Source organism: Formica exsecta, unplaced genomic scaffold (genome assembly GCF_003651465.1).
Source record: "Formica exsecta isolate Colony F162 unplaced genomic scaffold, ASM365146v1 scaffold191, whole genome shotgun sequence".
In the NCBI taxonomy this organism is placed as follows: Eukaryota; Metazoa; Arthropoda; class Insecta; order Hymenoptera; family Formicidae; genus Formica; species Formica exsecta.
Genome location: NW_021849211.1, coordinates 1,257,289 through 1,271,450, shown reverse-complemented (window position 1 = coordinate 1,271,450; position 14,162 = coordinate 1,257,289). Strand labels below are relative to the sequence as shown.

Sequence of the window (14,162 nt, the reverse complement as noted above, 5' to 3'; positions counted from 1 at the left end):
CATTGCTTTCAGAAATCGCCAGGAAAACCTGGATTTAATTCCAATCCTGCAACGAACATCCCCAATTTTCAACAGGGCACCGAACTAGACGTCGCGGATGGATCTTACAAGAACCGACAAGAAATAATTCTCCACAATGAAGATTGTTTCGACTCCTCGCCGGTACGAAACATTACTAACGTTCATCTGACGAGAGGGACAGCGATAAGGCCCCTTAGCTAAGACAGCGATCGCGTCCAAGAACGTGGAAAGAACGCGGTGTTTTCGCGATGTAGTTTATTAATTTCTTTGACGAATATTTAATTCCGACACAAAATTCAATCAAATAAAAATCAAATCAATCAAATAAAAAAACAAGTCATAAAATTTGGAATAATTTACTCGTGATTCTGCAATGCCGAAGGCAGTTATCAAATTTCGTGAACGAAAAGCATATTTAATCGTTGGCTTAACATTGAGTCTTCACATTCTTATTCAATAACTTTTATATTAAACATCAACAAATAGAAGATCCAAATTGTAACGGCGCCCAAAATAATTAATATTTAAAAAAATTTATTGTACGCATTGAATTTTATATTTGATGCATATAATAATAAACAGATTAATAAAATAATTTTATAAATTTTGAAAAAACACTACTAATAACTAATAATTCCATATAAAAGCTATAATCTAAAATTAGAAACTTTTACAAGATTATAGCTTTCATATAAAAATCTGTTTCTTTAATTCTCTCTTGTTTAAATCATATGAATAAAAAATCGAATTACGCGATTAATCACACGATGACGGCACCGACGAGCTACTTCACTGCGCGGATGTCGTCGTGTGAATGATAACACATAAGAAAGGAATTTGGTGTTGATAGAGCGTCTCGCCCCACTATAGTTCTTATTCAAGTGTCGCTGTATGGGTAATAACAAAACCATGATACGTAAACAATAGCGCGCCAATGTTTACGCCGCCAAGGCTGAATACGATGTTATTGAAAAGTCGTTGCCGAAATATTTTATGTACTATTATATTATATATATACGCGGAATATTAAAGTGTTTAAAATATATTTTGAATTATGATTAATTATATTTATTAAACGATTGATGTATCGCGAAGTCTTGTGTTAATTACTCGATTTTGCGAATCGATTGTTTAATTGCTCGATCTTAATCCGAATCATATTTAGATGCTGTTAAAAGTCAAACGATAAAGCGTCGAAAATATATTTAATTTTAAATTTTATTTTTGAAGAAATAATTATTTCTTATCGTGGTAATGTATGTAAAAGATAAGTAGATATTAATCTTATCAAATTATTTTCTGATACTTGTCGCGATCGCGTTTAGGAAACGAATTTGATGGAGCGGCTCGCCCCACTACAGTTCTATTCAAGCGTCTCCGTATTAATAATAACAAAGTCGTAACAATAGCGCGCTAATGTTTACGCTGCCAAGACCAAATACTAGTTAGATATTATCCTAACTCGCTGTCGAAATATTTTACGTACTATAAAATAGATATGCAAAATATTAAATTATATAAGTATTTTAAATTATAAATCAATTATTTATTAAACGATTAATGTATCACGGAATTTATCATTACATTAATTATCCGATTTTGCAATTCAACGGTTTAGCACATTCTTAATCCAAATTATATCTAGATTGAAAAATCAAATAATATAGCATCGCGGACAAAATATATTTGACTCTATGTGTTGTTAAAAAAATAATTATTGTCTGTAAAGATCGCAACAAAACGATAATTTATAATTTGGTTTTTTATTACTTTAATTCTTATTAGATTAAACGAATAAATTTTACAAAATATGTGATTCGAGATCTATCATCGCGATATATATATGTAGTTACATATTATTTAAATGTTACTTAATTATTAATTAGCGCGCGCTTATAGTGTTCTAGTATTATAAATTAGGATCAGAGATAAAAAGCTCTCAATGGCACATATTTCATTAAAACAAAAATTTAGACAAGTGTCAAATGTCTAATTACGAATCATTATTCTTCTCATAATAATTGTATAAAATTACCAATGAGAAATTATTACTATTTTTAACTATTTTCTGATTATATTTGTGAATTTTATTCATCATTAGAAAATATTTCAAATTATTTTGTCTAATTTTATATTTTAAATATATTCTTTCAAATTTTTTTATTCGCGCGTATACTAACGCGTAGTTTTAATACGAGTGGTACACAGTAGTTTTTCAGATACGGCTAGCTATGAGCGGTACGTTATAGGGTCATTGGTTTCTTTCCTCATCGATTGCGCGTTTTATTTTCATCCGCTTTCCCAAGCGAGCGTGAAATTCCGTATTTCATAGAAAACGTGATCTGATAGAAATTCCGCAGAAAATCTAAATACGGTTTCCAGATCTTTCAGCAAGAATAATTACTAATTACTCAAATTTTTTCTAACAATATTAATGAATGAATAAAATAAATTGATCTTCTCACAAATAAATTGATTTTATTTGTGAGAGGATATACACACACATACATATATAGTAATTAATATTAATACTCATTATTAATTAAAATATTTAGCCTTTTTCTTATAATAGGTAAACGGAATTCTTTTTGATAGAATTTTCTTTCTCTTTGTGACTTACAACTAAACGTAATTTTTATGTTTATAATTATTTATTCAGTGTCGCTATGTTATTAACTTTGCAATTGAATGTTAAATGTACAATTAATCCAATTTGAACTGTTTTATGCCTTCATTCTAGTACAAATAACGTTATTTAAAAAATCACTTTTTTATGTAATATACATATATTAATATATGTATGTGTGTGTGCGTGTGTGTGTATGTAATAAATGTTTTATAAAATTTTTTTATTAAAGAAGATATTTTCCGCGATCAAGCTATGAACAATCAAAAATCGATTAGAAAATTTTTCGAATAAATCTGAATCACGTAACTAATTATTTCCCTCGGCATTTTATTGACACGATGCTCGAAATCGATATCCTGAATCGCATGCTCTCCGTCACTTTGTGCCCGCACATGTGTACGTATCTACTGTAGAAACAATGGCTGCGTGTTGTGTTGCCTTTCCTGTCGGGCTCGGCTGAGCTTCCATTCACTCTGGACGGCCCACGGGAAATAAAGCACTTCGGCGTGTCGTCGCTGATGGAGACAGAGCAGAACGAAGAGGAACGACGAACGGCGCTGGGGAAATGAAGGACGAAGGACGATGTAGCTGGCAGGTACCGGGCGGCGCATCAAAACTAATGAGCACGGTCGTGTTTTATGCTCGTTATGTCGCCGAAAGATTGGCATGACCGTAAATCTTTGAGATAAGTCTTTCACAAATTTTGATCATGATAAAAGCCTGATTTTGACGAAAAATTCAAATTGGACACATTCAAGATTTAAGGATAAGGAAGGCGTGAGGGTAGACAGAGAGGTGGAGATGAAGACAAATTGTCGTTTTGGTTTCCGCTGAATTTGATAAATTTTATATGTATCTGAGAGACAAAGATTACATGTATATATTTTCTTTTTTGACATTTCTTTCCTCCTAAATGTATTTATATGTAAAATATTTCTTACTAGATAAATTGATTTTTCATGACAGTAAGATTGATGTTGAAACTTTCAATAGATATCGAAAATAAAATTATTCTGCAGAAAATAAATTTTAGATTATGTAAGATGATTTTTTTAATGAAGTAAATAATGAAATTTGAAAAGCTACAAAAGATGTTATCTAAAAAACGCTAGACAAAGTGATCAATCATTTCGTTAATTTATATATTGTATGATCTACGAGAGAAAGACAGAGAGAAACAGAGAGAGAGACAGAGAGAGAGAGACAGAGAGAGAGAGAGAGAGAGAGAGAGAGAGACACACATATTTCCGGGAGGAAATTTTTCTCATTAAAATACTCCGAGGAAAAAGTTTGAATAAAAACACACTGTGAAGAAAGATCCGGGAGAGGAAGGTGAGTGTAGCGATGCCAGTCAGATATTATCGACATAATGTAAAACCAATAATCAGCCAAGCGGCGAATTCAGAGAGGCGAGAGATAGCTTGTGCTCGTCGGCTTCGGACAAATAGAAAAGAATAAAAAAGTTGGCAAAAGCGAGAGAGAAAGAGAGACAGGAAGGAGAGAGGAGAGACTACACAGACATGGAAAAAGAGAGAGAGAGAGAGAGAGAAAGAGATGCACGAGTGTCGATATCTATCGGATATAACTATCTCGAACAACCGGATGAAATCCATTTCCGAGATTGGCGACTATCGATTGAAGCGTATCGCGGAGCCGTCCCCAATGCGGCCGCATTTTACTCACTAACTTCGCGATAATTAGCTGAAACGCTTGTTAATATCGTAACCGTGTTACACCGGCTGTGGTTTTCGATTCGAGCGTTAACAAGTTTCCTCTTCCTGCACCCCTTTCGTCGCTCTTTACTACCGCAAAACCCTTGCCCATTACTAACTCTTCCGCACCCGCAGACGTTCGTTTCCGCCAATGACATATTATCTTTCATGCTCCCCGCTCGAGCTATTCCGATTTTTTAGGATAATTTGCGTTTCTTTGTAAGTAATACAATCTATGCTGACGTGAACATTTTTTCGGAGAATTATGATTTATATCTTTTAATTAAAATTGAAGCGTTTTTTATGTAACTCGATACTCTACGAGATATCAAATCACATAAAAAAACATGTTATTTAATTTAATTTAAATATAACATTGCCAATTATTTTATTAGAAATATCTTCTTTCGTTGGTTGAATTCTGATTAATATTTAAAAGTACTGTGGCTTATTGTTAGACATACAGTAGAAACGCTCGCTGTCTAAGAAAAAATATATAATTGCTTGCTGTATATATATAAAATTTTAAATACATATAATTATATTGTTTATAATTACAACATTGCTTATATTCTCTATTCAGTTTTTATTATAATTAGTTTTATTTTTTTTTTAGACATATTTTTTTTCTTTTATATTTCCACATATTTAATTGGCGGATGATGTTTGATAAAAATACAAGATTTTTTTCGTAAAATGAAAACTACATTTTTCTTTTTCAAGTGCATTGTATTTCGTGTTACAAGCATGCTTGTGCAAAAGGACAGTTAGAATGAACGAGCTAGAAGGGGGATTAAACTTGTCGACGATAGGTTGTTTTATGGGCACACGCAAAGCAGTTTTTACCATAAGTGTATTCATATCGAGAGCGAGAACTCGAACATTTGCGCGCCTACCTATTCGTTTATTACTCTCGACTGCATGAACTACTTCTCACATAGCTTTTCAATTAAGTCAAGCGGCGCAGACACCATTGTACTAGAGCCTGTTTCAATTAAACTCGCACGCACATGTATCGCGCTAATAGAGCCCAACAATTTAGTACCTTCCGCGTAAAAAGTAAAAAATAAAAAAGGATCTTTTACATCCATTTTCGTTGACGAGGTATTTCGCTTTGTTTACAAGGGTTATCATTATCTTAAATTGTATTGCGCGTATTTCGGTGTCTGTTGCATTTTTTACGCGAAAAATATATAGTCGATATTTTATGAAAGTTTAAAATATTCTGTTTTTAATACAGTAAAAAGTAAATAGACTCCATTGCTGAAGCTAATTTTGGAAATAAAATATGTAGTAGAATTTAATTATGAAGAAATTAATTGAATTACCTAAAGATCTGATAATAAGTGTCTTTGAAACTAAAAAAGTAATGTCTAAATTTTCAAAAATTAATAATCTGTAAAACTAAATAAATCCTGATACTTAGATTACATAAGAATCTTACGCAAATTGAGAATGTAATGTCAATGCAAACATATCGTGTGTATGAGATTCCACAATTTAACTTTATTTTTGTCAAAATGTTAATTAATAAATTGAAACAAGTAGTCAAATTTAAAATATATAAGAGATTTTTATCTTCCTTCATGAGATATATAATTTTTTTTTTTTTTGTGAATCTCCCTTTCTTTCTTCTTTAACAATTATCAGATCAATGTATTTGATTGTGATTTTATCTCAACGAGTTTCTCTCAATGATGAAAGAATTTTCCATCAATAGGCGAATTCACCACGATAGATGGAATCTTGATCGAAGAGGAGCTCTGAAAGAGAGAGAAAGAGATCTTGAAACGAAAGTGAGTGACATTTATTTAATTACTCGAGATTCTATTACCATCGGACAATGGTGGTTTGCACTATACCGCCGAGTTGTGGCTATCCACATTTATTGGGATGTCTGTCGTACAGCTAATAGTGTTAGTTATGACGTGAAAGGACTTTAAGATTTTTTTATGTACAAAGTTGAAATTAAAAAATTAAAATAGCAAGACGATTTTGAAGCTATAGTATTATTTATAAATTGTATAAATTTATTTTGATTAAAATATTATTTATTATTTTTGTTGAAAATACTGTTTATTTTTAGCTTGATATTTAGGGCTAAGTAAATAGATGGAAAGAAACTCTCTGATTACCGTGCCTTTAAATCTGGAGAAAAATGGTCAGAAAGATCAGTCGGGATTATCGTCGCGTAATTGAAAAGGATAGAGAGACCTGCTTCGTGTGTTTTACAACTTGGAAAATGGGGCGCTGAATATAAAAAGCGTTTTTATCCATTATCCCTATTTGCAATGTACCAAAGTATATATACATATATAAGTGTTTTTGTTGGTAGAAATTTAAAAGATAAATATTTTCTGTATAAGAGAACAGGGAGAGAGATTCCATTCCAATAAACTTGGTATATCTTCGTCCCTTAATTTCTCTTTTAATATGATAGTGCTTTAATATTATTTAATATTATTTATATGTATCTTTATACACACATAGATGAGCTCTTTTCATATAAATAATAAAACACATTTCGCAAATAACGTATTAAAGGAAGGAAAATATCTTTAAAAAGATAATACTTTTTTGCAGTACATATATATTTGTCATTTGTTAATTACTTTATATTTTCAATGTATTTTTCAGAGATATTATTTATATTACTAATATATCTATGTATATAAAATCTATAGCATAAAAATTTCGTTATAAAGTAATATCAAAAATTCTTAGGAAATAATCTGCATACTTTTATAGTCATATAATGCGGCCATATTCCAATGACTTTTTATTGTGTGTTTTGTATGTGTGTATGGGGGCGGGAGAAGGGGGGTTCTCGCGTAAAACAATATGATCTTTTTTTTGTCGATTAATACATTGATTCATATTATGTGTATGTTCGCATTGACTACAATAATAGAGAAAAGAAAAGATAGAGAAAGATAAAGAAAGATAGAGATAAAGATCAATTGCAGGTCTTTTATGTATGATAATGTTATCTTGCGATTGGACGCTACGGTAATTAAAGTCATTAATTTAAATAAGAAAATAGTCGCGTATATATATAGTACAAGAGAGAAAACTACTAGCACACAACGAGATCAAACTATTCTCGAGTCACTCGCTCTGGGGACGCGTTTAAACGGGAATTTAATTTTCTGAAATCTCTCGACGATTTGAGTATAGCACGACCGAGACTTATCGGATGACTGAGTCGACGATTAGTATTTTCTGCAACAATAGTTTTTTGGTCGAGTCGTTGAAAATTATGTTCGCTCTTCGCCAACTAATTACACAAAAAATAAGGCAATTTTACGTGTCGTTCTTTTGACATGTACTTATGCAGATTATAATACCAGCATTAATTACCAACTGCTAATTTATATTTGCTACGAAAAGAATTGTGAATAGATTTAAAAGATTGATTAGATTGATATAATACCTCGTATTGAATACATAAATTTGATTCTTAATCCTCTATCTCTTATCTATTACATATTAGGTGCTATCAAATATAAATATTATGGATAGCTTTATATTGGATTTGGTGTAATTGAGCGAATTAATCTGGCGAGAAAAAAAACCAATTGGTAATTGCTTCAATGTTATACGATCACAATTCGATTGTTAGTAATTAGCCTTCAGCAGAACCGAAGAGGACCAAATTGCAAATTTGCAAATATTGAAATTATAACGTAAACGCGCATGAACTCTCGTATCTCCAATCAAGTGTGATCTATTAACGTTGTATATGAATCACATCTTGCGTTGTTGATCGATAATTATTAAACACCTTGTGTACTGCGATACAGCGTGTTCAATCCTGTGAATATGGCTTCATTGTACATCAATCGAAAAGGATTATTATTCCGCTTGGCGAGATGTCTCGGTTTGGACCACTATCACATGCGATGGTTCATCTCATAAGCTCGTCAAGCGGACTCCATAGAGATAAAGCGATATTATATCACGATATTAAAACAGTCATGATAGTTTGACATATTTAGCACCTCTCGCGTTGATGAAACCGCGAAAGCAGCTTAAGTTAAAATGTAATTGTCATGTGACTGTAATTACGTTAACGCATGATATATCCTTAATTAGCGAAATTAACTGGAAAACACAATGGCACAAATTGAATAAATCTGTATCCAACGAGTCTTTAGCGATGTAATTGCGTGCGTTATAATATATAAGTTAACGAGTAATTAAAATTTATTGGTCGTTTTAAACATGAAATACAGATGCATCTAAAATACATCACGACGATGAATTATAATATAATATCTAACAATTAAAAATTTTAATAGATATGCAAACAGTTACAGTTGAATAGAAGGTATCACTTAATTTATTATTGAGTAATAATTCTTTAATACCTATAAAACATTTTTTTGGTCATTTTTTTGCAAACGCAGAAAATGTATGTAAATAAAGCATAATCATTTCTTAAAACAATCTAATGTTTCCCGTTTGCTGAGGTAATTTCGTTGTAATGTTCGGATTCATGCGATCAACTACGATTTGACAAATGAGAAAACCGCTTGGAGTTTTCCTTTCAATCATCACAGTTCTGAATTTGCTTTTACTTGTAGACGCTCGTCGGAATTTACCGATAAATTACATTCGAGGCATTTTAGTTGAATTACTTTGTCTGAGCGTTAGATTGTTTAAGTGATTGCCATTCTCTCGGAAATGACTATGCCATTGTTTAAATAGCTTTAACGAACAGAGAAAATGAAGTTCTTTTTTCTCCTTTTTTTTCTCTTTTTTATGCAAATTATATTTCTTAAATAGCTAATTTTGATTATTGTGTTTATTAGTTATTTGATTTTTTACTTACCCCTTTTTCGAAATATTGACAACATATTTTCTTAATGGATTTTTTAAATTACTATAATATTATTAATTTTTATACATTTTTATTCAATTGCGACAAAATAACATAATTAATTTATAAAATTTTAAAAATCTTTATACAAATGTCAACATAAAAAAATCATACTTTAGGGAAATGTGTTTGCTATTTTAATTAAAATATCTGGATATTTTTTGTAATAATGTGTGTGTGTGATTATGAATTAATTAATTTGTAAAATAATTTTGCTTATTCTCGCAGTGCCATCAGCATTCGATTTTATATCAATCTCTATTAATTATTTATGATTTTAATTAATTTTATTAATAATTAAGCCTTACCTACATTTACAATGCTTTATTTGTTATTCGCACAACCGAGAAATCTTAAGTATTAAAAGTATAATAGTATTTTATAAATTTTTCTAATTTGAGATAAGACATATTTTATTAAGTTATGCATCTTAATTAAATAAATATACGTCTTAATTTAATATATACAAAGTCAGTAAAATGTCATTGAAAATATCTTTCTGAAATATATAGCGGACATATACACACGTAATTATTACACATAGTATCAATATAGGAATTAGTCTCTCTTATGGTTATATTAAAGTTTAATTATAGTTACATAACATCTTTCTTACACAATTATTAATCTAAATAATTTATTAATAAGTTTTTAATAATACATGTAATGTATGTGTTATTCTTATAATTGTAAGATACCGAGAAAAAGTGATATAATATGGTCAGATGTATATTTACATCTAATTGTATTATACCATTTGTTCTCGGGATTATACGAAATCAATATATAATATTCAATATATAATATACAATATATAAAGATTTATTTTAAATCTTATTCGCACAACAATATGTTTCTAAAATACTAATTACAAAAAGTTAATACATATATTATGTACGTGTGTATTATTATAACTATTCACATATATTTCAACATTATTAATTTTTGTTTAAACACATAATAGTATTTTAATTTTTATAAACTCACAATTTCATTATTATCAGATTAGAGAAAGAGTTTTTCTTATATTATAGTAAAATAATAATAACAATTTTTTTAATTGTTATGTATTTTTGTCAGAAATATTGTACGTGGCAGGTAAATTGTTGTTACTATAAACTCGAATTATTGCCTTTTTTATAGTTTAGAATATTACTTAAAGTTGCTTTAAGATAAGAGTTTTTTCTCTATGGGTAATTAATTTGAGTTATCAACTGGCAGTATATTCATGGACGCGATTTTAATTGTAATTTTTGAGCATAACTGTATAATTAAAATATTAATTATAATTAATAAATATTTTAAAAATATTTATTGTTTTAAAAACACTTAAAATCTGAGATCAAGCAATTTTCGTCAGTTTATATTATTTATGTATTTATGATAACAGGACAATCCTAAATCCTAAATTAATTATATTATCAATATTAGTAACAGCCACGTAGAATCAACGGAACCAAGCACAACTTTTGTTTACAGAACTCAATGTCCCATTTGCATCAAACTACTTGTTAGAAACTTGGAAAGTTATAAGGAGTAAATAATACCTGATTCTGATGATGAAGTGTTGCCTGCTTCGCGACAAGATTTCAGCGCTAAATTCATTCGCCAAGATGTATATTTCGCGGATGTAATACTCTACAAAGCGTGAAAATCTTTGAGAAGATTTTAAATTTTGTATTTTAAATTTAAGAACTTTTTTATAAAAGAATATACATTGCTAGATACTAGGTTAAAAATTATTTTATTATTACTATATTCATAAAAATATAAATGGAATTTACGCGCCTATTCTTCGCGAATAAATTTAGTTTCTGAAGATTTTACTTTGATATAAATAGAAACGATAAGTTTTTATGAAAAAATCATCTGTTTCAATGTGCGAGAGTTTATGATGTCCAACGACACAGGACTGCAACTTGGTTCTCGAAGTTTGCGAGTAAATTTGTCCACGTCGAAAGACGACCAAATCTCATTCCGCGGATATTATTCACTCGTTACGAGTTCAAGCGGAGTTTCTATCAAGTAGTGTCACTTGGATAAGACGTTTCTTTAAACGAAAGTTACATGGTTACGTGAAACTTTGCAGTCCTCCTTGGATTTCACCACCCGGGATACAGAGACTCTTGGAAAAAGGTCTGCAGTTGAATCTCTCGCTTTAAGTTTATTTGCAAATAGATTTTTCTTTGATCCCGAGCGGAATCTGTCACATTTTTCTTCGCGACGGTTGAATTTCATCGTCAGAGTCAAATAACTTTAACGTACGAGAAGCAAGATATGTTGTAGGTCAGGTTAAAAATATCTTTTGATACGCAAATATAATATTTCGAATCGTCGAAAAAAATTATAGGTGTGCAAGCTTGTTTCACGCGAGCTCATTTGCATTCGACTTCTGTTTCGCGAAAATAGCGGTTTATGCTAATCACGTGGCATGGCAGATGAAAGTCTGGAAGTACCGTCTTACATCTGGAATAATTAGGAGAGCCGTAAGAATCAATATGGTGTTGCTCCATGTAGTTGCGGTAAAATTTCGTTGATCATCTCCGTGCATGGCCGCTGGTTTCTCTTCCTCTGTGAAAACAGATAAGATTGCTAATGAGATGAAACTCAAATATATGGGAGAGAAAAGCGATTCGATATGCAGAATGTTTTAGATATATCCGGCTAAATTTTAGCAGCGTAAACGAAAGCGATAAAGGAAAATGTCATATAAACATTGATCGGTAAAGATTTTTAAAAACATATTAAATTAACAATCACAAAATGTATGTTTATATAATTGCAGATAATATAAAATTAAAATTATATTTAGGGCATATATTTAATTTTCAAATAAATAAAAATTTAAGACACAATTCTTTATTCGTCAATTACGTTATTGATTATTGTATACTGAGTGTACATAAAATTGTACACTGTATTTTTACGTAAATGTACATTTCCCTTTTAATACATGGAAAACTTTGAATGGTCGCCCGTTGATCCCGACCGGGATTGAATAATCAAAGTAGGTTAACTCTCCCTGTTGACTAGAAAAAATGGGCGACCGGCCTCATATACAGCCATTCTTCGAGATTGAGGACGGTTTGCGAATTTTACGGCCCATAAGACTCGCCCTATACTCCGACACAATGTCTGTTTTTGCCCGAATCCAGATTTCGCGCATATATGTGGAGCATAAATAAACGTCTCCTTAATGGTTCGAGGAGAGAAAGGGAGCTAGTGCTCGGCAATCTCGATGATCAACGAGAAAGTTTTTTGAAAGATTGGGCCGATGGAAAGAGAATGCAATGAAATCGATGGGGCGTAAAGAAATATGATAGAGCATTGTTGATGTATGTGTCACACTGAATCATATAAACATAAATTAAATGTGTACATATCTTTACATAATTTTAATTTTGATTATAATATATATTAGATTATATCAGGTCTACCGGAAAGTTCTGTCCGTTTTTGGAATAAAACAAAATTCAAATTTTTATTACCGTCAATAAACTTTATTAAATAATGTAATTGCCATTATTCGGAGAAGTATTGTCAGCAACTGGATAATTTAAATACAGCAGTCCAAGAAAAGAGGCCGGCGATGTTCAATAGGAGGAACATCATACTGCATCATGATAATGTCAGGCCACATGCTGCTTTGGGGACTCGTCAAAAAATTGCAGAACTAGGCTGGGGAATTCTGTCGCATCCACCATATTCCCCGGACTTAGCACCCTCCGACTATCATTTGTTTTTGTCCTTACAAAATTTTTTGAGGGGCGAGAAATTCAAAAATGAAGAAGATATCAAACAAGCACTGGTTCAATTTTTCGTATCAAAAGATAAAACATTTTTCGAAAATGGGATATGCAAATTGCCCTCACGCTGGCAAGAAATTTCTCCGAATAATGGCAATTACATTATTTAATAAAGTTTATTGACGGTAATAAAAATTTGTATTTTGTTTTATTCCAAAAACGGACAGAACTTTCCGATAGACCTAATATATATACGCTGATATAATTGTTTAAAAATCTAAAAACATATTTAATGTTTCTTTCATATTTTTTCATGTCCATTGTTAATAATATTAAATTAAAATAATTAGACAATAATAAAAGCTATGTGTATGTGTATGTGTGTGTTTATGTGTAAGTATAATATTGAATGCATTATACATTATTACTGTCATGTATACACCGGATAGTCCAACTGATCCGATCCAACTGATCGGACGAAATTGTTTGAATATCCGGAATGAGAGAATAGATTTGTGATGCTGTATCCACGCTCAACAATTGCTTACCCTCGATGACGTGTATCATGATATGAGTCGACCTGGCATTATTCGGCGAGCATGTGTAATTGGCGCCGTGCGAAAGCTTCACCTTCTCCACAATGAGTACTGAACCGTTTCTCTTCATCTCGAATCTAACACCAGGTTCGTTATCATAGTTTATCATACGTATTCCACGATACCAGAATACGTAGTTGGGCGATTCCGCGGCTGCCATCAGCTGGCATTCCAAACGCAGGCTGGAGCCCTGTTTCACATGGAGATCCGGACCACCTGGTATCACAGAGTACGCTTCCGTGATGTTTAGACGTACAAATCGTTGCTGCACTGGTACCGTTTGTATCTATTATATTAGAACATAAGAAAATATATAAATTATAATTTATAAAGTATATTGCCTTTTAAAGACATTAAATATTTAAATAAATTTGATAATTAAAATTAAAAAAACCGAATAGTCAGTTTCAAGTTTTATTTTTTTATTTTATCATAACTTTGCATATAACCATGATAATTCTTAATTTCATTTATCGTTTACTATGTAATTGATTTTTTTTCTATAATGTTATTTAATTTGTTAAATATTTTTATTATCTTTATTTGTATTTATCTAAGATTATATTTTAGATTTTT

General features: G+C 30.9%; 1 protein-coding gene across 1 annotated transcript in view; it reads right to left on the bottom strand.

The window, feature by feature from the left end:
- Positions 1–9,394: 9,394 nt before the first annotated feature.
- LOC115233820 (zwei Ig domain protein zig-8-like) overlaps positions 9,395–14,162 on the bottom strand; it is a 116,278-nt gene continuing 111,510 nt past the window's right edge. The window contains exons 5-6 of the mRNA XM_029804422.1: positions 13,539–13,872; positions 9,395–11,815 (exon numbers count right to left, since the gene is read on the bottom strand). Of these exons, the coding sequence (XP_029660282.1) occupies positions 11,667–11,815; positions 13,539–13,872 (483 nt within the window). The 3' untranslated portion in view covers positions 9,395–11,666. The remainder of the gene's footprint in view (positions 11,816–13,538; positions 13,873–14,162) is intronic.